The sequence below is a fragment of the Armigeres subalbatus genome, chromosome 3 (assembly GCF_024139115.2).
Source record: "Armigeres subalbatus isolate Guangzhou_Male chromosome 3, GZ_Asu_2, whole genome shotgun sequence".
Classification (NCBI taxonomy): Eukaryota; Metazoa; Arthropoda; class Insecta; order Diptera; family Culicidae; genus Armigeres; species Armigeres subalbatus.
Genome location: NC_085141.1, coordinates 312,413,649 through 312,440,355, shown reverse-complemented (window position 1 = coordinate 312,440,355; position 26,707 = coordinate 312,413,649). Strand labels below are relative to the sequence as shown.

The following is a 26,707-nucleotide window of genomic DNA, read 5'->3' as shown; positions in this document are numbered from 1 at the left end:
GTCGGCGAATCCAAATAACTGGACGGACTCCGTGAAAATCGTACCACTCGTGTCACCCCTTCGTGTTACTCCCTCCAAAGCGATGTTGAATAGCAGACACGAAAGACCATCACCATGCCGTAACCCTCTGCGCCGTCATTATGTCACATTTGCCGTCAGACCAGTCGTTTCTCTGATCCGCACCGTGCCTAGTGCAGCGGTTCCGATGCTTCCAATGGCGGATCGAATATCTCTCCAGCCATCTTCAAGAGACGCTGCTCTTCCGTTGGGAGTGCCACTTCCAGCTGCTGCGCTTAATCTTGGTCTAGTCTACCGTCTTGTAGCCGTCCAATGTTTAGCCACGGCGGACGACACCGACGCGTGTTGTACACCGTCGAGAGTTTTGAGCGCAGACATACTGCAACGAGGTAGTGGTCGGATTCGATATTTGCCCTGTAGTAAGTGCGTACGTTCATGATGTCGGAGAAGGATTTACCGTCGATTAGAACGTGGTGATGATTTGGTTTTCCGTTTCTTGATTAGGTTATTTCAATGTGGCCTTGCGGAGGGAGAAAGTGCTTCTGACTACCATTCCGCGGAAGGCTGCAAAGTTTATGCATCGTTGGCCGTTGTCATTCGATACGGTAGGCAGACTATCCCGTCCGATGACCGGTCTATGCATTTCCTCCCTTTCTACCTGAGCGTTCATGTCGCCGATGACGATTTTGGCGTCCCGCAGTGGATATCCATAGGTTACTGCAATTCATATGTGACTAGATTCAGTTACGATCAAGTTGCTGTAACTATTTTTGTCTGACTTGTGCTACTCGGGATGTCGTCGGATTTTCCTTCGTGTGGGCAGATTGACGTTGATGATGCTATAGTTCAGCGGTTCTCAACCTGGGGTACATGTACCGCTGGGGGTACCTTCGCTGGCCCCAGGGGGTACCTCGAACAAATGAAATTCCAATGAAAACTCATTAAAAAAAAATCTTATTCCAAAACTTTGTATTATGCATAATATACATGGCGGTCAGTAGTTTGAAGATTTTTGAATCCTATCTACCCCAAGCAGAGCAGTGTATGAAGAGCTATGGGACAAAAGATCATAAGGACAAAACATCGAATGAACAAATCTCGCTTAACTTTTCAAAAGGACCTAAGTAACATTTTTTCATGAATTAATTTGAGTACTGCAATCAAAAGCTTTCATGTTGTTCTGTTGATTGCGCTATTCAAATTAATTCATGAAAAAATGTTACTTAGGTCCTTTTGAAAAGTTAAGCGAGAAATTTTAAAAATCTTCAATGCAATCTACCTGATCGAGACAAAATATTGAATAATATGCTTCCTAACTAAAATAAAGGTTCTGACGCAGCCAGTTGAGAGACATGAAGCCTTTTTTTTCGAAAAGCTTGGAAGCCTCCTTTCAAAAGGCTCCTTCCGAAGCAACTTGTGAGCCTCCTTTCAAGAAGCTCGGAAGGCTCCTGTTGATAAGCTCAGAAACCTCCTGCTCGGCTTGAAAGCCTCGTTTCAAGAATACTTCGGAATACATCTTTCCAGGGGCTAGGAAGCCTGTTTTTACGAGACTCGGAAGGCTAGTTTGAAAAAACTCGGAAGCCTCCTTTCAAGAGGCTCGGAAGCCTCCTTTCAAGAGGCTCGGAAGCCTCCTTTCAAGAGGCTCGGAAGCCTCCTTTCAAGAGGCTCGGAAGCCTCCTTTCAAGAGGCTCGGAAGCCTCCTTTCAAGAGGCTCAGGCCTCCTTTCAAGAGGCTCAGGAAGCCTCCTTTCAAGAGGCCCGGAAGCCTCCTTTCAAGAGGCTCAAGCCTCCTTTCAAGAGGGCCTCAGAGCCTCCTTCAAGAGGCCCGGAAGCCTCCTTTCAAGAGGCTCAGGCCTCCTTCAAGAGGCTCAGAAGCCTCCTTTCAAGAGGCTCAGAAGCCTCCTTTCAAGAGGCTCAGAAGCCTCCTTTCAAGAGGCCTGAAGCCTCCTTTCAAGAGGCCCGGAAGCCTCCTTTCAAGAGGCTCAGGCCTCCTTTCAAGAGGCCTGGAAGCCTCCTTTCAAGAGGCTCGAGCCTCCTTTCAAGAGGCCTGGAAGCCTCCTTTCAAGAGGCTCAGAAGCCTCCTTTCAAGAGGCTCAGAAGCCTCCTTTCAAGAGGCCTCAAGCCTCCTTCAAGAGGCTCAAGCCTCCTTTCAAGAGGCCTGGAAGCCTCCTTTCAAGAGGCTCAGAAGCCTCCTTTCAAGAGGCTCAGGAAGCCTCCTTTCAAGAGGCTCGAAGCCTCCTTTCAAGAGGCTCAGGAAGCCTCCTTTCAAGAGGCTCAGAAGCCTCCTTCCAAGAGGCTCAAGCCTCCTTCCAAGAGGCTCAAGCCTCCTTCCAAGAGGCTCAGGAAGCCTCCTTCCAAGAGGCTCAAGCCTCCTTCCAAGAGGCCTGGAAGCCTCCTTCCAAGAGGCCTCAGCCTCCTTCCAAGAGGCTCCAAGCCTCCTTCCAAGAGGCTCAGGCCTCCTTCCAAGAGGCTCAGAAGCCTCCTTCCAAGAGGCCTGGAAGCCTCCTTCCAAGAGGCCTCAGGAAGCCTTCTTCCAAGAGGCTCAGAGCCTCCTTTCAATAGGCCTGGAAGTCTCCTTTCAATAGGCTCAGAGTCTCCTTCAATGGGCTCAGAGCCTCCTTTCAAGAGGCTCAGAAGCCTCCTTTCAAGAGGCTCGAAGCCTCCTTTCAAGAGGCTCAGAGCCTCCTTTCAAGAGGCCTGGAAGCCTCCTTTCAAGAGGCCTGGAAGCCTCCTTTCAAGAGGCTCAGGCCTCCTTTCAAGAGGCTCAGGCCTCCTTTCAAGAGGCTCAGGCCTCCTTTCAAGAGGCTTGGAAGCCTCCTTTCAAGAGGCTCAGAGCCTCCTTTCAAGAGGCTCAGAGCCTCCTTTCAAGAGGCTCAGAAGCCTCCTTTCAAGAGGCTCAGGAAGCCTCCTTTCAAGAGGCTCAGGCCTCCTTTCAAGAGGCTCCAGAAGCCTCCTTTCAAGAGGCCTGGAAGCCTCCTTTCAAGAGGCTCAAGCCTCCTTCAAGAGGCTCAGGCCTCCTTTCAAGAGGCCTGGAAGCCTCCTTTCAAGAGGCCTCAGAGCCTCCTTTCAAGAGGCCTGGAAGCCTCCTTTCAAGAGGCTCAGAGCCTCCTTCAAGAGGCTCCAGCCTCCTTTCAAGAGGCTCAGAAGCCTCCTTTCAAGAGGCCCGGAAGCCTCCTTCAAGAGGCCTCAGAGCCTCCTTTCAAGAGGCTCGAGCCTCCTTTCCAAGAGGCTCAAGCCTCCTTCAAGAGGCCTCAGAAGCCTCCTTCCAAGAGGCTCAGAAGCCTCCTTCCAAGAGGCCTCAAGCCTCCTTCCAAGAGGCTCAGAGCCTCCTCCAAGAGGCTCAGAAGCCTCCTTCCAAGAGGCTCAGCCTCCTTTCAAGAGGCCTGGAAGCCTCCTTTCAAGAGGCCTGGAAGCCTCCTTTCAAGAGGCCTGGAAGCCTCCTTTCAAGAGGCTCAGAAGCCTCCTTTCAAGAGGCCCAGAAGCCTCCTTTCAAGAGGCTCAGAGCCTCCTTTCAAGAGGCTCAGAAGCCTCCTTTCAAGAGGCTCCAGAAGCCTCCCTTCAAGAGGCTCAGGCCTCCCTTTCAAGAGGCTCAGAAGCCTCCTTTCAAGAGGCTCCAGCCTCCTTTCAAGAGGCTCCAGTCTCCTTCAAGAGGCCTGGAAGCCTCCTTTCAAGAGGCTCAGAAGTCTCCTTTCAAGAGGCCTCAGAAGCCTCCTTTCAAGAGGCTCAGAAGCCTCCTTTCAAGAGGCTCAGAAGCCTCCTTTCAAGAGGCTCTCAGAAGCCTCCTTTCAAGAGGCCTCAGGCCTCCTTTCAAGAGGCTCTCAGAAGCCTCCTTTCAAGAGGCTCTCAGGAAGCCTCCTTTCAAGAGGCTCTCCAGCCTCCTTTCAAGAGGCTCTCAGAGCCTCCTTTCAAGAGGCTCTCAGGAAGCCTCCTTTCAAGAGGCTCTCAGGCCTCCTTTCAAGAGGCTCTCAGAAGCCTCCTTTCAAGAGGCTCTCAGAGCCTCCTTTCAAGAGGCTCTCAGGAAGCCTCCTTTCAAGAGGCTCTCAGGCCTCCTTTCAAGAGGCTCTCAGGCCTCCTTTCAAGAGGCTCTCGGAAGCCTCCTTTCAAGAGGCTCTCAGGCCTCCCTTTCAAGAGGCTCTCAGAGCCTCCTTTCAAGAGGCTCTCAGAAGCCTCCTTTCAAGAGGGCTCTCAGGCCTCCTTTCAAGAGGCTCTCAGGCCTCCTTTCAAGAGGCTCTCAGGCCTCCTTTCAAGAGGCTCTCAGGAAGCCTCCTTTCAAGAGGCTCTCAGGCCTCCTTTCAAGAGGCTCTCGGGAGCCTCCTTTCAAGAGGCTCGGGAGCCTCCTTTCAAGAGGCTCTCGGGAGCCTCCTTTCAAGAGGCTCTCGGGAGCCTCCTTTCAAGAGGCTCTCGGGAGCCTCCTTTCAAGAGGCTCTCGGGAGCCTCCTTTCAAGAGGCTCTCGGGAGCCTCCTTTCAAGAGGCTCGGAAGCCTCCTTTCAAGAGGCTCTCGGGAGCCTCCTTTCAAGAGGAGGCTCTCAGGCCTCCTTTCAAGAGGCTCTCGGAAGCCTCCTTTCAAGAGGCTCTCAGAAGCCTCCTTTCAAGAGGCTCTCAGGCCTCCTTTCAAGAGGCTCTCAGGCCTCCTTTCAAGAGGCTCTCAGAAGCCTCCTTTCAAGAGGCTCTCAGGCCTCCTTTCAAGAGGCTCTCAGACGCCTCCTTTCAAGAGGCTCTCCGACGCCTCCTTTCAAGAGGCTCTCCGAAGCCTCCTTTCAAGAGGCTCTCCGACGCCTCCTTTCAAGAGGCTCTCCGACGCCTCCTTTCAAGAGGCTCTCCGACGCCTCCTTTCAAGAGGCTCTCAGGCCTCCTTTCAAGAGGCTCTCGGAAGCCTCCTTTCAAGAGGCTCTCACAAGCCTCCCTTCAAGAGGCGCTCGGACGCCCCCTTTCAAGAGGCTCTCGGAAGCCCCCCTTCGAGAGGCTCTCGGAAGCCACCGTTCAAGAGGCTCTCGGAAGCCTCCTTTCAAGAGGCTCAGGCCTTCTTCAAGAGGCTCAGAAGCCTCCTTTCAAGAGGCTCCAGGCCTCCTTTCAAGAGGCTCAGAAGCCTCCTTTCAAGAGGCTCAGAAGCCTCCTTCCAAGAGGCCTGGAAGCCTCCTTTCAAGAGGCTCAAGCCTCCTTTCAAGAGGCTCAGAAGCCTCCTTTCAAGAGGCTCAGAAGCCTCCTTTCAAGAGGCTCAGAAGCCTCCTTTCAAGAGGCTCAGAAGCCTCCTTTCAAGAGGCTCAGAAGCCTCCTTTCAAGAGGCTCAGAAGCCTCCTTTTAAGAGGCTCGGAAGCCTCCTTTCAAGAGGCTCGGAAGCCTCCTTTCAAGAGGCTCGGAAGATTCCTTTCAAGAGGCTCGGAAGCCTCCTAAAGGCTCGGAAGCCTCTAAAAGTCTTGTGGGAGGCTTGACGTATAAAACCAATTTGAATCAGAAAGTTTCACGGAATAATGAAAACTTTATTTAGTTTTGTGGTTTGTTTTTAATATATCTTATGAAATACGCTTATTTTCATTTACAGCGAAAATATAAAAAGGGGGTACCTCGATGGTAGATTAGTTTCAAGGGGTATCTCTCAAGAAAAAAGTTGAGAACCGCTGCTATAGTGGAAGAAACGACCTTTTATCCTCAGCTTGCGCATCCTTGCGTTGATTGGCTGCAACCCAATCACGCGTTGGCTCATCTTTTCAAAACTGTGAAGCCGGTTCCCAGCTCGTCGGTGGTGCCACAGCTTTGGTAGAAGGTATCCGCTCGATGCCTGCTTTTCCACACTTTCTATCCTGTCCAGCAGATTTCCTGCAGCGCTACGACGTCGACGTTGCGTTGATGGTATTCATCGTAGATTATCCTGTCGCAACCTGCGAAGCCTAGCGACTTGCAGTTCCATGTTCCAAGCTTCCAATCGTGATTCTTTATTCGTCGCCTAGGTCGTTGCCGATTGTATCGAGTCGTATTATCTTCTATGTCGTTCGTAATGATTGTTTTTATAGGCGGCTTATTGGGCCAGCGCAAACCTCCTGTATCGTCGGAGAGCCGTCGTGTCACCTCTGTTTAGCGTCCCACCTAACATCAGGACTTGGGCTAAAGCGCTTTGAGCGGCACACGGTCGCTTTGGAGGAGCCTACTTGCAGGAGCAGCTTTTATAAAAATTTAACAGAACCCACAGTAAAACCCCACCACATCCTAGGCAGGCACCACAACTCGTAGATGGCCTGGGGAGGGATCGTCAAGCCCTTGGACATAGTCCCTGCTGCCTATGCTATGATGAAATTGGATACTACCGTTTTGACTCAAATCTCAAACATGACTCATATAACAAACATTGGCGTTTTAGCGCCCTAACAATGAAATTTTTATCGGTTTTCCGTACTGAGGATCAAGATTACAAACGAAATCAAGCTCCTATGGAGAAAATTACAGGAATAAAGACAAAACGGCAATTTAAAAGCGAGTGTTCAGAATGAGTTATGTCCGAAATCTGAGTCAAAACGGTATTCACGGAGTTTAATAAAAAATGACAAAAACTCAAATGGAACTGATATGCGAGTACCGGTAGAATATTTCCTCTTTCAAATAACATTCCTTCTCCTTCCTATTTTTCGTTTCAGATATAGCACATCAGTGCAAAGAGGAACAGTTCCAGTGCAAACTAACGAACAAATGCATCCCCCGGAGCTGGACCTGCGACGGGGATGCCGACTGCGGAGTAGTGGAGAAATTTCGCACCATCGACGTCTCGGACGAGGATGCGGAACTGTGCCGCAGCTCGAAGCACTGTCTTCCGACGCAAACCGTTTGCAGCAACGGCAAGTGTCTAGATATAGATAAATTCTGCGACGGAGTGTGGGACTGCTCGAACGACGAGCTGCGCTGTCCGAAAAATAACACCTCCGAGTGCGATACGCTGCAATGTTCCTTCGACTGCCGGCAAACGCCGAACGGTCCCAAATGTTTCTGTGCCAAAGGAAGTCAACCGAATGGGAGTGTGTGCGAGGATTTTGACGAGTGTAAGATCGAGGGAATCTGTGATCAAACGTGTAAGAACCTGCCGGGGTCGTATAAGTGTACCTGCGCCAGCGGGTACATCCGGATCGACAATAAGTGCCTTGCCATCAATAGTAGGTTCTGGTTAGTCGTCTGAATTGGGTATTTCATAATTTGCGTCATATTCTTCTTCCAGCGCCGAAGGAGGAACCGATGTCCCTCCTATTTGCCACATCAACCGATGTGCAGAAATTTCCTGTGATCAACGGTTCCGTAGTAACCAACGAAAATTCATCTAGCATAAAGCTGGCGCTTAACAACATACGAGTGCTAGAAATGTACCATCGAAATCGAACGATATGCCTGATTCGATCCGCAACGACAACCCGCTTCGAATGCTACAATGTGGACAATGTAACTCATACATGGGAAATGCCACTGCCTGACTTGTTCCCTAACATAGATTCCGTCGACCAGGTTAGCATAGATTGGATATCCGGGAATTGGTACTTTCTCGACGATCAGCGGGAAATCATATTCGTCTGTTCGGCCATCATGCAGCACTGTACGATAGTCCTGGAAAATGATCTCATGAAACCTCGGGGGATGGCTTTAGATCCGACCGTGGGGTTTCTCTTCTTTACTAAATGGGGCAAATCGTTGGCTAGCGTTGAGCGGTCCTTTCTCGATGGAAGCAACCGTACATCGATCGTGCTGAAGAAGATCGTCTATCCGCATGGCGTCGCGTTGGATCTGGCTCTGCAACATACGTACTGGGTGGATACCTATCTGGACTCGATCGAACGGGTCGATTACGACGGTAACAATCGGTGGTTTCTGAAAAAGTCGGCAAATTTCATGATCAATCTGCAATCAATCCACACCGTAAATGTATTCGAGTCGACTATTTTTTTAGCATCATGGAAAAATCGATCGATAGTAGCGATCGATAAGTTTACAGCGGAGGCGAAACTCGTCGCTACGGATATCGCTCGGGCGTTTCACTTGCACATCTTTCACCGACAGAAGCAACCGGAGACGGCACATCCCTGCCGGCGGCAGAACGGCGGATGCGACCATCTGTGCATCCCGGTGTGGAAGAAATCGGTGGCTATCGGACTGTGTATGTGCTCCCCGGGCTATCGGTTAAAGTCGAAGACTCAGTGCGTTCTAATCAAACGGCCAACGTTCCTCATCTACGCCAAGTCGAACCCCGGAATGATCCGAGGGATCCCGCTGGGGATTAAATCACAGGAGGCGATCGTCCCGGTGTCCGATATTGGGCGGGATATCACCTTCGATTACCACATCGAGGACCAGCTGCTCTACTTTGCGCATCATGACAAGTGAGTATATTGATGTTTTATTACTGGGACACTGACACTGGACCAGATTTTCAAAGATTTTTGTAATGGTACTTTACTTACCACAGAAAACTTATTTCACAATACAAATCCTCTTCCTCCCTTTCCCTAGACTGCAACCGAAGTTTTCAATCGAGAGCCAGAAATTGGATGGCACAGGTCGCGAAAAACTATGGGAAGCGGAAGGATCCTGTGATGGGCTCGGCTATGACTGGGTCGGCAATAATCTCTTCTACACCAATGCGGAACGGGGACACATAACGGTGCTCAAATTGGGCGCCAGACGAATCGCTCACGTTGTACTTCGCGATCTGGTTCGGCCTCAAGCGATCGCACTGGACCCGAAGAAAGGTATGATGTATTGGTCCTCGTGGGCTCCCGACGATGCCAAAATCGAGTGGTCTTGGATGGATGGGAACCGGCGGGATACGCTGGTCGATGCACGAATCCGACCGATGATCTGGCCCAGCGGGCTGGTACTAGATCAGATCCAAAAGCGATTGTATTGGTGCGACTCAAGGACAGGATTGATCGAGAGTGTCACCCTGGACGGACAGGATAGAACTCTGTTGTACGACGGCATGGCGGGCAATCACTATCCAGTGACGATCGGAATATACAAACAGCAGATCTACTTTTCCGATAACGTGAAGGGAAACATTGAACGATTAAATGTTAGCGATCCGCGATACACCGATACGATCGCGGTGGTGAAACCACGTCTGTCTGGTCTTAAGATATTTGACAACCTCACCCAGTACAACAGCAATCACCAGCAACTCTGTGACGATGGATGTCCGGGGATTTGTATCAACACTCCACTGCGACCAAGTTGCGTCTGCGAGGAATCGTTTGTGCTGAATGAAAATCAAACCGCCTGTGTACCGGTCGCGAGTGTTAAAACTCCCCCGATGAAGTGTCCCAATGAAACGAACTTTCTGTGTAAGAATGGAGTCCAGTGTATCGATCAGAGATTCACTTGCGATGATGATCGTGACTGTGATGATGGTAGCGACGAAGAGCAAACCCCAGATGGACCTTGCAACCCGAACTGTGACTTGGAACACAATTTCAAATGTGATGACCAAAGATGCATAAACAGGTGAGTCAAAGATTCGAGAAAATTCTTCAATTTATAAACTGATCTAGTGATCAATCCCGGCAGATCGTTGGTGTGCGATGGCACGGTGAACTGCATCGACGAGACGGATGAAGACTACGCACACTGTTCGAACATAACTTGCTTGGATAACTTTTTTCAGTGCGAAAACAGTCGACGCTGCATTCCGAAGGCGTGGGTGTGCGATCGGCATCCAGATTGCGGTCCGAGCGACTTGTCCGACGAACCACCACACTGTCACAAGTGCGATGAGTTCGAGTTCGAGTGCTTGAACGGAGTTTGCATTCCGTTCGGTCAGCTCTGCGATGGAGAGAACAACTGTGGGTAGGTTCAACTAATCTACGCGAAGTCATTCGCTTAGATGCATTTTGTGTTCTTTTCTGGTGTAAAGTGAAGTAATCGAATATCTTACAACAGCGTTTCTATTTCAGTGACCACTCGGACGAGGCTCAGTGCGACGTGGAATGCAAACCGAACGAATTCTTCTGTAGCCCTTACGGTTGCATTGATCGATCGCAGATGTGCGATCCCAAGTTGAACTGCTTGAACGCATTCAGCGGATGTGATCAACCGATGAACGGAAGCTTCAGCGGAACAACCATAATGCCAGCAGAGCCCATGTTGACCGCAGATGAAGTGAAGCTGGCCTCGTGCAAGCAAGAAGCAAAACAGTATTGTGGCACTGACAAGAACTGCACCGAACACTATCAAAAACTGTGTCAGAATGCTACGCTTCCTACGGCTTGCCTTTATCCAGACAGGATATGTCGGCCAACGAACGTCTGCATTAAGGTCGACCAGCTGTGTGATGGACGCATGGACTGTCCCGATAATACGGACGAGGGGTTTCGTTGCAAAGATCAGCTATGCGACAAAGTCACCCGGGAATGCTCGCATACTTGTCACAATGCACCGGAAGGGTTCGTATGCTCCTGCCCAGAGCATTTATTTCTTCAGCCCAATCTGAAAGACTGCAAGGTTGATCACGCTTGCGAACATTGGGGAACGTGCTCTCAGATTTGTACTCCTGATTCAAAACACTACAAATGCAGTTGCAAAGAAGGTTACACGTTGACATACGACAATTTTACTTGCCGGAGCAACAACCCGGATGCTCCGCACGTGATCTTTAGCAATCGACAAGAAATTAGAGGAGTTGATTTGAATACGCTGGCCGTAAAAAACTTCTACACCTCACTCAGGAATACCATTGCTCTGGATTTCCTCTGGGGTAACGAATCAGTACAGATCTTTTGGACGGACGTGATCGATGACAAGATCTTTCGAGGAACACTGACCGGAGACTCGTTAAGCAACGTGGAAGCCGTCGTACAATCCGGTTTATCAACGGCCGAAGGATTGGCAGTCGACTGGATAGGGATGAACCTGTACTGGATCGATAGCAATCTCGATCAGATCGAGGTTGCGAAAACCAACGGAAGTTACCGCCGCACGTTGGTTGCCGGAGACATGGTGAACCCTAGGGCGATCGCGTTGGATCCCATGGAGGGGCTTCTCTTCTGGACGGATTGGGAGGAAGGCGCTCCCAGACTGGAACGGTGCACAATGGCAGGCGAGGATCGCACCACTATCAAATACGTTGGCTCTGATGGAGGTTGGCCGAATGGTATCACGCTGGATTACGTCCTGAAACGTGTTTACTGGATAGATGCGCGCTCGGATTCGATCCACACGATCAACTACAATGGCCAAGATCATCATCTGGTTATTAAAGACCAGGAAGTCCTCTCGCATCCTTTCAGCATAACCCTTTTTGACAACTACGTTTACTGGACGGATTGGCGTACGAATTCAGTGATAAGGGCCAACAAATGGAACGGAACGGATGTAACCGTTATCCAGCGCACACAAAGCCAACCATTCGGCATACAAATCCTACATTCCAGTAGACAACCAAACGATCGCACAAACAACCCATGCGCCCAAAGCAACGGTGGTTGCTCACACTTGTGCCTTCTTAGCGTTAATCAGACCTACCAGTGTGCTTGTCCGCATGTGATGCGACTAGACACGGACAAAAAACGGTGTGTCCAAAACGAAGAGATCCTTCTGTTCGTCATGTCAACGGAAATTCGAGGCGTCGATCTGCAACAGCCGAACCATTATACGATCCCCACAATCAGTCACCAGACGCAAGTGGTCCAGCCGGCCGTGCTGGACTACGACATATCGGAGGGTAGACTGTTTTGGAACGACATCCAGCTGAACGAAATCAAGTCATCGGACCTGGCAACGGGACCCATCGAAACGATACTGGACACAGACATTGCCCATTCGTTAGGGTTCGCGGTTGACTGGATCTCAAAGCTGCTGTACGTGTCAACGGGCACGGACATCACGAGCCGCATCTTGGCGTGCAACATGAAGGGAGAATATATGACGGAGATTTTGACGGACCTGTCGATGGTCAACAGCCTGGTGGTACATCCGTCCAAGTAAGTTTTCTTGCACATCGTAAGAGATATTTCACAAACGATTGATCTTTTCAGGGGAGTTCTGTACTTTGCAACCACGAGCGAGTCGCCAAAACTGTACGAGCTGTACTCCAGTCGAATGGACGGTTCGGAAAAGAAGCTGATCAGCAATTCCACATTCTACCCAATGGAGAGCTTGGTGCTGGACTTTGCAACAGAACGGTTGTACTACATCACTTCCAAACTGGGCGAGATTTACTACTACGACATTGAAAGTGGACAGGTGAGTGATAATGGGATATATGTTGCTGACATAGCTATTGAATGCCGTTTGAGTTTTAAAACGCCGCGGAAAATCAAGAACTCGAAATGCTCGCTTCATGTGCCCAGAACAAACGAGATTGTGTGGATGACAAACAACTATCTCCTTGCAGGTTTATTAGCTGTGATGTGATTGTTTATTGTTTCCTTTTTTTATTAATGAGTATGCAAAATGATGAACTAGAAACTGGGTTAGAAACACTTCGCGCTATTCCATTTAATTAATGACACGATCGCTTTCCATTCCAGATCACCGAAGTGCTGGGCGCCATCGGGTCGCACCCGATCAGCACCATGACCATCTACCGGGAGCACATCTACTTTGACGATGGGTTCGACAGCCGGATCGTGCGGTGCAACAAGGATGCCTGCAAGAGCCCGGAAGTGGTTCGGAATAACACCGGCGGTGTGAACGCCATCCGGATGTACCATCCGGGGGCGCAAAACGGGACCAACTCGTGTCGTCAAAGCGGCGGAGGTGGTTGTCAACATCTGTGCGTTCCACTGTCCGGTCAGACTCATACCTGTAAGTGCGCCATGGGCTACCGGAAGGACCCGCAAGACGCGTCGCGGTGTGTCGGAATCGATAGCTTTTTGATGTACTCGATCGGTCATCAGCTGAAGGGGCTTCCGGTGGGTAAGGCACTGGATCAGAGGGAGGTTGTGCTTGGGCCACTGCAGAAGATCTCGCTTGCCACTGGAATCGATTACCATGCGAAGAGTGACTTCGTGTTCATCGCAGATAGTGATCGGGGGTCAATTACGAAGATCAAGCGTGATGGCAGCGAGAGATCGGTGATTGTCAACAACTTTGAACAGGTAGTGGACGGTAATTCCCTGGACTGGTTGGGAGGTATTGCAGTTGATTGGGTGGCGGATAATATCTACTGGACGGATCAGAAGAGGAACCTGATTGAAGTTGCACGATTGGATGGTTTGATGCGGTACGTGGTGGCGTCGAATGTGGAGAGTCCGCAGTTGATTGCCGTCGATCCGGTAGGCGGCTATATTTTCTACGCTGGAAAGGGTAAGATAGGGAGGACTGGACTAGATGGCACGGGGAAGTTTATTCTGGTCAACCAGTCTTCTATCATCAGCGATTTAACGTTGGATGTTGAAAATCAGGTCGTGTATTGGTGCGAAGTTCAAACAGACAGTATTTGGAGAGTAGATTATGATGGCAACATGAAGAGAGTGTTGTTGAACAACACTCTGGACAACGTACAGGCATTAGATTTGTTCGAAGAAAACATTTTTTGGTCCGATGTTCGAGGAAACATCAAGGTGGCAAACGTGAAGAACATCACGAATTTCTGGTCAGTGATCGAAGCGGATGGTAATCCAATGAAAGATATCAAAATTTTCTCATCGAAAAAACAACAAAAAACTAACGCCTGTGGTACGAATAACGGCGGCTGTGAGCATCTCTGTTTGTTCAACGGAACACATCCAATCTGTGCCTGCTCCCACGGCAAAGTATCCACCACCGACTACAAAACTTGTGAACCGTACGACAGTTTCTTGATCTATTCACGTGTCTCCGCGATCGAAAGTATCCACCTGACCGACTCCCAAAACCGCAACGGTCCTATCCCGGAGATTCAAAACTCAACCTTCCTGAAAAGTACGATCGCTCTCACCTATGACTACGACCAAAACCTGATCTACTACTCAGACGTCGAGTTCAGTTCGATCAATTCCGTATACTTCAACGGATCGGACCATCGCCAGCTCGTTACCAAACAGTTGACGGTCGAAGGCCTCGCCTACAATCCAATCACCAAACATCTGTTCTGGACTTCCAACAACGAAGCTTCCATTCGCTCACTGGACATGTCCAACCTAACGCACGACCCCAAGACCAACGCCGGTATGGTCAAGGAACTGATCAAGCTGAAACCAACGGACAAGCCCCGAGGAATTGCCGTCGAACCGTGCCTCGCCATGATCTATTGGACCAACTGGAATACGCTGTCGGCGTCGATCCAGCGTGCCTATCCCTCCGGCTACGGCTTGGAAAGTATCATCACCACGGACATCCGGATGCCGAACGCGATCACGTTGGATTACCAAGCGAAGAAACTATACTGGGCCGATGCACGTTACGATAAAATCGAGCGAGCAGACTACGATGGTCGGAATCGTGTGGTTCTGGCCCACTCTACACCGAAGCATCCCTTCGCAATGGCCGTCTACGGAGATCTACTGTTCTGGACCGACTGGATTCTGCACGCCGTGATCAGGGCCAATAAGTATTCCGGGAGTGATGTGCTGTGGTTGAGGAATGACATTGTTCGACCGATGGGAATCGTAGCTGTGCAGAAAATCGATCAAGACTGCAGTGCAGACCCCTGTCGTGTGTTGAATGGAGGTTGCGAAGACGTTTGTATGATTGATGCCGCCGGTAGGATAAAGTGCAGCTGCACACAGGGAGTCTTGGCCACGGACGGGAAGCGATGTGTTCCGAATTTGTCGTCCCACTGTTCGGCGGAGGAGTTTAGCTGTTCGGTCGGTGGATGCATTCCGTTTTACTTAACATGTGACAAGATTACGCATTGTATTGATGGATCTGACGAGATGGCGAGCTTCTGCAACAGTAGACAGTGTCCGAGTGGGTTTTTCTTGTGCGCGAATCGGCGCTGTATTCCAGAATCGCAGAAATGCGACAACATTCAGAACTGTGGTGATGGCAGTGACGAGCAGAATTGTCCGTGTGACCCGGAAACGAAGTTCCGCTGTAACAACGGGTTGTGTATATCGAAAAAGATGCGCTGTGACAACGATCCTGACTGTGGAGATGCTTCGGATGAGATCGGATGCCCCAAGGTCCGAAACTGCAGTGCGATTCATTCGGGAGATTTCCTGCAGTGTCCACACACAACGGCCTGCTACATTGCCTCATGGGTATGCGACGGGGAAAACGACTGCTGGGATAACAGCGATGAACAGAACTGTACGGCCTCGGTTGCCCCGACATGTCCAGCGGATAAGTTTCTGTGTGACAATGGCCATTGCATTCCGCAGAACTGGCGCTGTGATAATGAGGATGACTGTTTGGATGGAACGATCACGAGTTTGAGTTCGGATGAGATGAATTGTACGCGTCATTGCAAGCCGAATCAGTTCCAGTGTTTGAATTCTTCCGAGTGTATTCCGAACAGCTGGCAGTGCGACCATAATCCGGATTGTGCCGATGGGTCCGACGAGGGTGATCACTGTCAGCAGCGGGTTTGCCCGGACTGGGAATTTCAGTGTCCGGGAAGTGGACGTTGTATTCCGAAGAAGTGGACCTGCGATGGAGAGGTTGATTGTTTCAGTGACGGATCAGATGAGAAAAATTGCGACAATGTGATGGTGGGTTGCGATTTGGAATCGTTCTCTTGCCACAGCGGAGAATGCATCAATAGACTGTTTGTGTGCGATGGCGATGCGGATTGTCTTGACGGTTCCGATGAACATCTGGACTGTAGTGAAAGCACCGTGGCAACAACTTGTCAAGCCGATGAGTTCCGCTGCAAGAATCAGAAGTGTATTCCAAACAATTTAATATGCAACGTAAATAATGATTGTGAGGACGGATCTGACGAGGATATCCAGTTGTGCAAGAATACAACCCTCATCTGCGCTGGACCGGAACTTTTCCGCTGCGAAAGCGGAGTATGCATCACTAGTGGATTGTTGTGCGATGGACAGAATGATTGCGTTGACTGGAGTGACGAAAAGTCTTGTCAGATCAACGAATGCGAACAGATGCCAGAGCTGTGCGCCCATGCGTGTGAAGATCGAGAAGTGGGGTACGAGTGCACCTGTCGAGCGGGTTTCAAGGTAAACGTAATCAACAAGCATCTGTGTGACGACGTGGATGAGTGCCTCGATCGACCCTGTAGCCAAGTGTGTATCAACACTTACGGATCGTATCATTGCTCGTGCCAGGAAGGATACGTGAGTCGAGAAAACGGAACCTGCAAGGCAGATTCATTGGAAAGCACAAAACTTATATTCTCCAATCGATACTACGTTCGAGAGGTTGATCTCAATGGATCAATGACGATCCTGGCACACAACCTGTCCAACGCTATTGCGCTGGATTTTGATTGGGAAACCAAATGTTACTACTGGTCTGACGTAAATTCGGTGATCAGCTCAATCAAACGGATGTGTATGACTTCAAACAAAACTGAAACTCTGCACAAGTCGACGTTGAAGAACCCAGACGGACTGGCGATCGATTGGGTGGCCAAGAATTTGTACTGGTGCGACAAGAGTCTGGACACGATCGAAATTTCCAAACTGGATGGACGCTATCGGAAGATTCTGATCGCGGACAACCTCCAGGAGCCAAGGGCAATCGTGCTAGACCCGTTCCGCCGGAATATGTACTGGACGGATTGGGGTGACCAACCCTACATCGGTAAGGCCGGTATGGACGGAACAAATCAAAGCATGCTAATCAAAAGTCATCTCGGGTGGCCGAATGCGCTGACGATCAGTTTCGAGACAAACGAACTCTTCTGGGGTGATGCAAGGGAAGACTTCATTGCTGTCAGCGATCTTGAGGGACGTAACCGAAAAGTGATCCTCTACCGAGATATGCATCCGAGCATGAATCTGCATCACGTGTTCGCCATCGCTGTGTGGGAAGATCGTGTCTACTGGACTGATTGGGAAACGAAATCTATAGAGTTCTGCCACAAGTATCGAGGTGACAACTGCGGTACCGTGATAAAGACCATTCATCGACCTATGGATCTCCGGATTTTCCACCCGTATCGACAGAAGAAACCCGAAGAAAATCCTTGCCTACTGGCAGGCTGCTCAACGCTCTGTCTTTTGTCACCTGATCCAGCCGGTTATAAATGCGCCTGTCCAGATAACTTTATTCTTGGCAACGACAACAAGACCTGCTTGTCTAATTGTTCATCGGCTCAGTTCCTGTGCAATACGACGTTCAAGTGTATCCCGTACTATTGGAAGTGCGACAAGCAGGACGATTGTGGCGACAACAGCGACGAGCCGGACGATTGCCCGGAGTTCAGCTGCGAGTCGGGCCAGTTTCAGTGTGACAATAATAAGTGCATCAGTCCGAGTTCGATTTGCGACGGCAATAACCAGTGCGGAGACAACTCGGACGAGAAAGGCTGCGACGATTACGAGTGCTTCAATTCACAGTTTAAGTGCAGCCGGTCGGGCAATAACAGCGCGTTCTGTCTGGATGGTCACAAGCGCTGCGACGGGAAGCGCGATTGCTACAACGGCGAAGACGAGCTCGGTTGCAATGTGACGGCCTGTGCCGACTATCAGTTTAAGTGCGGTTCGGGCAAGTGCATTACCAAGGTCTGGGCTTGCGATGGCGATGTGGACTGCCCGGATGGAACGGACGAGCACAACTGCGGAGAGCGGACTTGCGAGAATAACGAGTTCAGGTGAGTCGGGGATCGAATTGGTTCATATTCAATCTCCTGGGGAATTTTTGACGGGCTACAAAATTGTTTGTCACCATTATCAATTTGAATTTAAGAAATTTTTCTCAGTGTCTCAAATTATTCATCTACACGACATAATACAGGCCTTTTTCAAAGTTTTCATATTATTTAGTTCACTTTTGTTGTAGTGAACTAAATAAAATATTTGAGAAATACCCCTCTGGGAGTAACATATTGAGATTTCTTTTCCATCCTAATTACTTGGACTAGTGCAAATCCAAGTAATTGCGGGATTTCAATTTTAATTTCATCCAGTGATTTATCATCACTGGGGAGACCGTTCAAGATTACTTTGAACAATCGCTCAGTTTTGTCGTCGTACTTGAAGAATGTGTGCCGCTTCTCAGTTAAATACTGAAGAAGATGTTTGCAATCGTCAAAGGATCCCGGCTAAACGCGACAGTCACCCTTCCTGGCAATCTGAAATGAAACCTTGATCCCCTCGGCAACAGATACCCAATTGGCGGAATCCATTGCTTCTTCGCATGAATAGAAACATCTGGGCTAGATGTATAGATTCGATTTGCTCAATTTCGTCATTAATCAATTCCAACTGATTGCTCAGTTCGATAGGAGAAGAATTATTTTCAATGTTTGAGTTAGAAAGAACATCTGAAACCTCCAGCTTCCTTCAATTTTTTTTCGCGCTTCGGCAGGATGGTCTTGAAACCTTGTTTCGTAGAAGGAAGTGGAGAATTCAGAGACTCCCTCTACCTCTTGTTTTTTATTAATGCTCATTGCTGAACGTGGAGACGTGACTCTAAGAGAAGCACAGCACGAAAGCACAATGCGGTCTCAGTTTCCGCCTTTCGTGGTTCCACCTTTCGTGATTCCACCTTTTGCAGGACACCCGAGAAAATATTGCCTCAAAATAATTTCAGCGATCGGTGATTTGCTGGTGAAAGAGGTTCTTGACCATATATGAATAGCACACATATTCAGCTTGAAGCCGTAGGTCTAAGCGAATGGAAATAACATTTACAATTAACATTAAATGTTAGTTGCGGCGCGTCTCCCGAATGGATACTGGTTGTGATAGGTTTCATTCTTGAAGCAGTACACTCGGCAGTATATCCAAAGGTAACTTAATTGTGGCCCGTGGCGGAATGTCTGAACTTTTTCGGTTACGTAACTGGTTGATATGTGACCGAAGCATCCGCCTGTCTTCCCCTAAAAATCGAACATCACACTTCCAACACGTTCCATAATTATTGCCGGCGCCCATGTCCATGGGTTGTTCGAGTGAACCTTGGCGTTGACTAGATCACCCTTTGGGAAGTGGTTGAGCTTGACAACTCGTTGTTTTGCAAGGTCAGACTAGTCCGTATTTTACGTCCGAACATTATTTCTAATGGAGTTTTACGAGTTAGTTCGAAGTACCGCTGAACCTCTCTGACCTCGTATGACCGATTTTGAGTGCGGCCAACCTTATTGGATAAAGCTGTGCACCTTTCTGAGGACAGAGTCGGAACTAGTGGCTCGCTGAATCGCCTTGAAATGGAGAGGAAGACGTCAACTGCATCTAGTGCTATCGATCTTACATCGTTCTCCGTGATAATGCTGGCTACGACGAAGTCTTCTTCCGGCTTAACGTGCTTATTGAAGAGAACGTTGGCATTCCCGAACTTTTCTGTGTTCACGTAGACGATGTTAAAGTCGTAGAGAAGTAGCTGAAGAACCCAACGTTGTAGTCGGTTCGCTGTGTAGACTGGGATGCCTTTCTTCGAACCTAAAATTCGAAGCAAGGGTGCGCGATCAGATTCTAGCGTGATAAAAATGACTAAACAGCATCTTGTGGAACTTGACCACGGCGAATATGATAGCGTGTCCTTCACGATCTGGCAGACTGTAAGCTTGCTCGGCAACTGTCAGTGCTCTGGATACATGCTGGACTACTTTCAGCGACCCATCCGGAAATTTGTGGCTGATGGTCGCTCCGACTCCTTCCGAAGATGCGTCAGCGGATAGTACTATCGGAAGCTGCGGTTTATAGTGCGTGAAAAGCAAATCAGACTTGAGGATCTGTTTGAAGGTGGTGAAGTACTTTTCGCACTCCGCTGTCCAAACGAATTTCCTGTCCACATTTAGAGGCTCATCAAGAAGATAGCGAAGTTTTCACATACTTGGAACAAATTTTCCATAATATCGTTCCCCCAGGAACGAGCAAACTCCGGAAACGTCTGTAGGTTCTGGCTTGTTCAAAATAGCTTCTATCTCTGCTGGATCTGGCCGCAGACGTTTTCGTCGACTCCACCGACCAGAACATCGTCCAGATACCCCGAAATGCAAACTAATCCAGCCATTGTGTCTACAAGCTCCTGTAAGGCTCCAGGTGCTGTCTACACTCACGGTAGAAGTCGATTCTACCGGTAGAGACCTCTATGTGTATGGACTGTAAGCATCTGTGAGCATGCTTGGGGACTTCAACTTCTTTGCACTCCTTGCACCGATGGATTTGGAACGAGCAGTCCTTGGAATAGTGCATGGCACTACAGCTCCAACATAGCGTCGCCGTCGCTGGACCGGCACCATTCCGATTACTGGATCGTGTTTCTTCGTTTTACGTTGGATCCTTTGTGGGAACGGAAGTTTTTGTGATTATGCTTCACTGCTTGCACTCCTGCCGGCAAAGACGCTTTCTCTATCATTGCCGTATCATGCTTGATGTTAAAGAGCTGAGCAGAATAGATACGTTTGCGTGCGTTTTGACAGTTTTACCATGGGAAAACTCCATTCTGCTCAGCTCTTAAGAAGCCGCTGACACTCATTTGATATTTGCTCCAGAGTTACATCATCCCGTTTTTCAATGCGACTGAGCAATCTCGTTCTGATCTTAATTCCTTTTCCGCCTTCAGTTTACAAACAAAAACGAGGCAATAGAAATGATTTTCCGATAATTTCCCCAGTTTGAGCTCGATACACAGTTTGTTCAAACTACAGGCGAACTTCTTGTAGTCTTCGGTGACTTGCAAGCACCGATACCGTCTGCTGATAACAGACTCTGGCGTGCCAAACAAGCTTTTCAATTTGTTGACTGTGTCGTCGAACGTAATTTCGTTGGGACTTTTAGGAAGGATGTAACTGGTGTGCCTCCCGTGCTCCGATGAACCAAGTTTCCGCAGCAGCAGTCTGACTTTGGCGAACAGTGTTTTTGCCGAATAAATCATCGTAGCGCACGTAGCTATCCAGCAAATGTAATGTTTTGGTCCGGCTCATTATTATTATTTATTCAGACTAAGGCCGAAGTGGCCTGTGCGGTATATAAGAGTCTTCTGCATTCGGCTCGGTTCATGGCTACACGTCGCCAACCACGCAGTCTACGGAGGGTCCGCAAGTCATCTTCCACCTGATCGATCCACCTTGCCCGCTGTGTACCTCGCCTTCTTGTGCCCGTCGGATCGTTGTCGAGAACCATTTTCACCGGGTTACTGTCCGACATTCTGGCTACGTGCCCGGCCCACCGCAGTCTTCCGATTTTCGCGGTGTGAACGATGGATGGTTCTCCCAGCAGCTCATGCAACTCGTGGTTCATTCGCCTCCTCCACGTACCGTCCGCCATCTGCACCCCACCATAGATGGTACGCAGCACTTTCCTTTCGAAGACTCCAATTGGACCTCCATGAGCATCGTCCAGGTCTATTGTCCGTAGAGGACTACCGGTCTAATGAGCGTTTTGTAGATTCCCAAGTAGCACCTGCAACTTACTTCTAATAAAAAAAATAATAGAAATGTTGTATATAAATTATATACTTGTTTCGACTGTGACATTGAGTTTGGATCCAGTTATACTTAAGTGTTTTATGTTTTGGATTTCGAAAAGTCATATTTCTTAAAGTTTTTTATTTGCATCCTATGTATAACTTAAATAAAACAGCTAAGGCTCTGTCTCATTTGGATAATTAAACTGAAATTAAACTTAAAAGTGACATTTCAATAATTATCAAATAACCCTGCTCGCATAGCAAGATTACTTTTGACAGATATCGAATCATTTTGCATCGATGTCTTATTGGAATTGCTGGGCAGCACCAGCCATTCTTATTACCGGGTTATTTGCTAATTTTTGAACTGTCACTTTTAAGTTTAATTCTCCAAATGAGACAGACCCTAAGCAATGTTTGAAATAATAGTGTTAGACCGACACCTCAATACAACCTTCTGCATGGCGTTCAAAAATATGCCTTCAGAATACAGATTTTTGTTTAGAAAGGAATGGACACGAATAGCTAATGATATTCTTGAAATTGTTCCTCTTACCTTTAATAATTTATTTTTTATTGGTTGCGATTATATGTCTAATATACATCACATCACAGCGAGGGCACATAAATCACAAAAACACAATTTGATTTTGAGAGTAATATTGTTTTTAGTTGTAACTTGGAAGTGTTATTTATAACTCATGGTTTTTAGGTTTACCGATTTACAACTGCGTTATAACAAACAACAATTATTGAATTTATATTTATGGTTTCATGCGGTTACATTTATGTTGTATATAAGTTTTCGGAACAGCTTCACCATTCCTTATTGAATGCAATATTTTTGACAGATCTAAATACAGTGCAGGACAAAAAAACGGATTTCGTTTTCTGAATAATGAAAATAGAATGTTGAAAATGAAAATACTTTTCAATAGATTAGATATGTCACAGTGTGTATTCAGAGATCTTACTGACAATAATCTTTCTCTTTCAAGCACATAGAAAGAATTGAATTTATTTTCATCTGAAACGTTTCCAGTGATATGAAAAAGGAAATAGTTCCCTTAAAATTTTCAAAATTAAAAAATTCAAAATTTAAATTGATTTGACTTTTATGTCCGATGTCAACTTTACAAGTTAACTTGATGGTTCGATGCGGCCAGTTTTTATAGTCTTTTACCATATGTTGCGGTTTCCATTGGACTATTTTTTAGTGTTTCGACAGGCTCGAAACAAAATTCACAACAAAAAATGTATTGATTTTAGCACACCCAGACATACGAATCTTTTGGTCATGAATAACCATAATATTCAACACGAGTAACCATGATACGGTCACTTAATATATTTTTGAAATATCGGACATTTTTCCTTATAGAAGTTTTTATTTTCTGAAGGTAACAACAAGATCAACCGTCACTGTACGACGAAAATGGAGATCTGAATGATGAAAATCAGAGATGCGTTTTGTTCGCGCATGAAGCATACGATGCATATGCAATTTTTTTTTTAAACCGAACGATTATATGATCAGTTTCTCAAGGCGCATCGAAAAAATGAAGGTACATAAGTGTGTTTCACCATAAATTCTGAGCCGCATGTGGAATTTCATCATATAAACAACAAAACACAATTGTTAATTTTGGAATTTATTGTATTTCATCATGCACTCTTTGAAATATATTTCCAAAACAAATTAGGCAATACACGCAAAGACTTTGCCGAAGGAGGTACGTAGTTGGAAGGTCTACAAGAAATGTTATTACGTTTCGAAAATTGATTGTTCAAACCATATGCAAGAAATCAATGTTTCTGCCAGCACTACCGGACAACCTATGGTAATCGAAGGGCAAAACTCATCTTCCTTCTTGTCGGATTTTTTTCTTTGTGAAATAATTCCGGATAGCTCCCATTAGCTCCATAGCCCTATAAGATCAATTATTTTTAAAATAACACTCAGTTAAATTATTGGTCTACGTAGTACGGCACTGTTGGCAGAATAAACGATTTTTTGCATATGGTTTGAACACTCAATGTTCGAAGCGTTATAACTTTTTTCGTGGACGTTCCAGCAACGTGCCTTCTTCCGCAAAGTTTTTCGGCATCATTTGGGTTATACTTTAATGCAATGTGCCGGTTTACGATGAACTGAAAGCTCTAATAGTAGAAATGCAAAAATATACGTTTTATTTATTTATCATCAGACTAAGGCCGGAGTGGCCTGTGCTGCACATAAAAGACTTCTCCATTCAGCTCGGTCCATGGCTGCACTTCGCCAACCACGCAGTCTGCGGAGGGTCCGCAAGTCGTCCTCCACCTGATAGATCCACCTTGCCCGCTGTGCACCTCGCCTTCTTGTTCCCGTCGGATCGTTGTCGAGAACCATTTTCACCGGATTACTGTCCGACATTCTGGCTACGTGCCCGGCCCACCGCAGTCGTCCGATTTTCGCGGTGTGAACGATGGATGGTTCTCCCAACAGCTGATGCAACTCGTGGTTCATTCGCCTCCTCCACGTACCGTCCACCATCTGCACCCCACCATAGATGGTACGCAACACTTTCCTTTCGAAAACTCCCATTGCGCGTTGGTCCTCCACGAGCATCGTCCAGGTCTCGTGTCCGTAGAGAACTACCGGTCTTATAAGCGTTTTGTAGATAGTCAGTTTGGTACGGCGGCGAACTCTATTCGATCGAAGCGTCTTGCGGAGTCCAAAGTACGTACGATTTCCAGCCACTATGCGTCTCCGAATTTCTCTGCTGGTATCGTTATCGGCGGTCACCAGTGAGCCCAAGTACACGAATTCTTCAACCACCTCGATTTCGTCACCACCGATAGAAACTCGTGGTGGGTGGCTCACATTGACCTATCTTGAACCTTTACCTATCATGTACTTCGTCTTCGACGTGTTGATGACTAGTCCAATCCGTTTAGCTTCGCTTTTTAGTCTGATGTAGGCTTCTTCCATTCTCTCAAAGTTACGTGCCATGATATCAATGTCGTCGGCGAAACCAAATAACTGGACGGACTTCGTGAAAATCGTACCACTCGTGTCAATCCCTGCCCTTCGTATTACTCCCTCCAAAGCGATGTTAAATAGCAGACACGAAAGACCATCACCTTGCCGTAACCCTCTACGCGTTTCGAAGGGACTCGAGAATGCCCCTGAAACTCTAACTACGCACATCACTTGATCCATTGTCGCCTTGATCAACCGAATCAGTTTATCCGAAAATCCGTTTTCGTGCATTAGCTGCCATAGCTGGTCCCGATCTATTGTATCATATGCGGCTTTGAAGTCGATAAATAGATGATGTGTGGGCACGTTGTATTCGCGGCATTTCTGCAAAACCTGACGTATGGCGAACACCTGGTCTGTGGTAGAGCGTTCACCCATAAATCCCGCCTGGTACTGCCCCACGAACTCTCTTGCAATTGGTGTTAGTCGACGACATAAAATTTGGGAGAGTACCTTGTAGGCGGCGTTCAGCAATGTGATTGCGCGGTAGTTGCTACAATTCAGCTTATCGCCCTTTTTGTAGATGGAACACACGACACCTTCCATCCACTCCTGCGGCAGAACCTCATCCTCCCAAACCTTGGTAATCACCCAGTGCAGCGCTCTAGCCGTGTTTGAACAGCTCTCCTGGTAGTTGGTCAACTCCAGGGACTTTGTTGTTTTTCAGCCGGCCGATCTCCTCCTGGATTTCCTGGAGATTCGGAGCCGGAAGTCGCATGTCCTGCGCGCGTGCTCCTAGGTTCATTACCATACCGCCACCGTTGTCTGCCATATCGCCATTCAGGTGCTCTTCGTAGTGCTGCCGCCACCTTTGGATCACCTCACGCTCGTTTGTAAGAAGGTTCCCGTTTATGTCCTTACACATATCGGGCTGTGGCACGTGGCCCTTACGTGAACGGTTCAACTTCTCATAGAACTTTCGTGCGTTATTAGCGCGGTACAGTTCCTCCGTCTCTTCACGGTCTCGATCTTCCTGCTGGCGCTTTTTCCTCCGGAAAATCTAGTTTTGTCTGTTCCGCGCCCGTTTGTATCGTGCCTCGTTCGCCCTCGTGGGGTGTTGCAGCAATCTCGCCCATGCTGCATTCTTCTCCTCAACTAACTGCTCACATTCGCCGTCATACCAGTCGTTTCTCTTATCCGGAGCCACCGTGCCTAGTGCAGCGGTTGCGGTGCTTCCAATGGCGGATCGAATATCTCTCCAGCCATCTTCAAGAGATGCTGCGCCTAGCTGCTCTTCCGTTGGGAGTGCCACTTCCAGCTGCTGCGCGTAGTCTTGGGCTAGTCTACCGTCTTGTAGCCGCCCAATGTTAAGCCGTGGCGGACGACTCCGACGCGTGTTGATCACCGTCGAGAGTTTTGAGCGCAGACATACTGCGACGAGGTAGTGGTCGGATTCAATATTCGCACTGCGGTGAGTGCGTACGTTCGTGATGTCGGAGAAGAATTTACCGTCGATTAGAACGTGGTCGATTTGGTTTTCCGTTACTTGATTAGGTGATTTCCATGTGGCCTTGTGGATATTCTTGCGGGGGAAGAAAGTGCTTCGGACTACCATTCCGCGGGAGGCTGCGAAGTTTATGCATCGCTGGCCGTTGTCGTTCGATACGATATGCAGACTATCCGGTCCGATGACCGGTCTATACATTTCCTCCCTTCCTACCTGAGCGTTCATGTCACCGATGACGATTTTGACGTCCCGCAGTGGGCATCCATCGTATGTCTGCTCCAGCTGCGCATAGAACGCTTCTTTCTCGTCGTCGGATCTCCCTTCATGTGGGCAGTGCACGTTGATGATGCTATAGTTGAAGAAACGGCCTTTTATCCTCAGCTTGCACATCCTTGCGTTGATTGGCACCCAATCACGTGTTGGCGCATCTTCCCCAGCACTATGAAGCCGGTTCCCAGCTCGTTGGTGGTGCCACAGCTTTGGTAGAAGGTAGCCGCTCGATGCCCGCTTTTCCACACTTTCTGTCCTGTCCAGCAGATTTCCTACAGCGCTACGACATCGAAGTTGCGGGGATGTAATTCATCGTAGATTACCCTGTCGCAACCTGCGAAGCCTAGCGACTTGCAGTTCCATGTTCTAAGCTTCCAATCGTGATCCTTTATTCGTCGCCTAGGTCGTTGCCGATTGTATCGAGTCGTATTATCTTCTATGTCGTTCGTAATAGTTGTTTTTAAAGGCGGCTTGTTGGGCCTGCGCAAACCTCCTGTCTCGTCGGAGGGCCGTCGTGTCAGGGC

General features: G+C 48.2%; 1 protein-coding gene across 2 annotated transcripts in view; it reads left to right on the top strand.

Annotated features, from left to right (window-relative positions):
* The window catches only part of LOC134225324 (low-density lipoprotein receptor-related protein 1), a 701,179-nt gene that overhangs the window by 635,375 nt on the left and 39,097 nt on the right, over positions 1–26,707 (top strand). For both annotated transcript variants that reach the window (XM_062705293.1, XM_062705292.1), the window contains exons 6-12: positions 6,645–7,154; positions 7,217–8,366; positions 8,497–9,486; positions 9,550–9,828; positions 9,936–11,960; positions 12,015–12,222; positions 12,510–17,683. In XM_062705293.1, the coding sequence (XP_062561277.1) occupies positions 6,645–7,154; positions 7,217–8,366; positions 8,497–9,486; positions 9,550–9,828; positions 9,936–11,960; positions 12,015–12,222; positions 12,510–17,683 (10,336 nt within the window). The remainder of the gene's footprint in view (positions 1–6,644; positions 7,155–7,216; positions 8,367–8,496; positions 9,487–9,549; positions 9,829–9,935; positions 11,961–12,014; positions 12,223–12,509; positions 17,684–26,707) is intronic.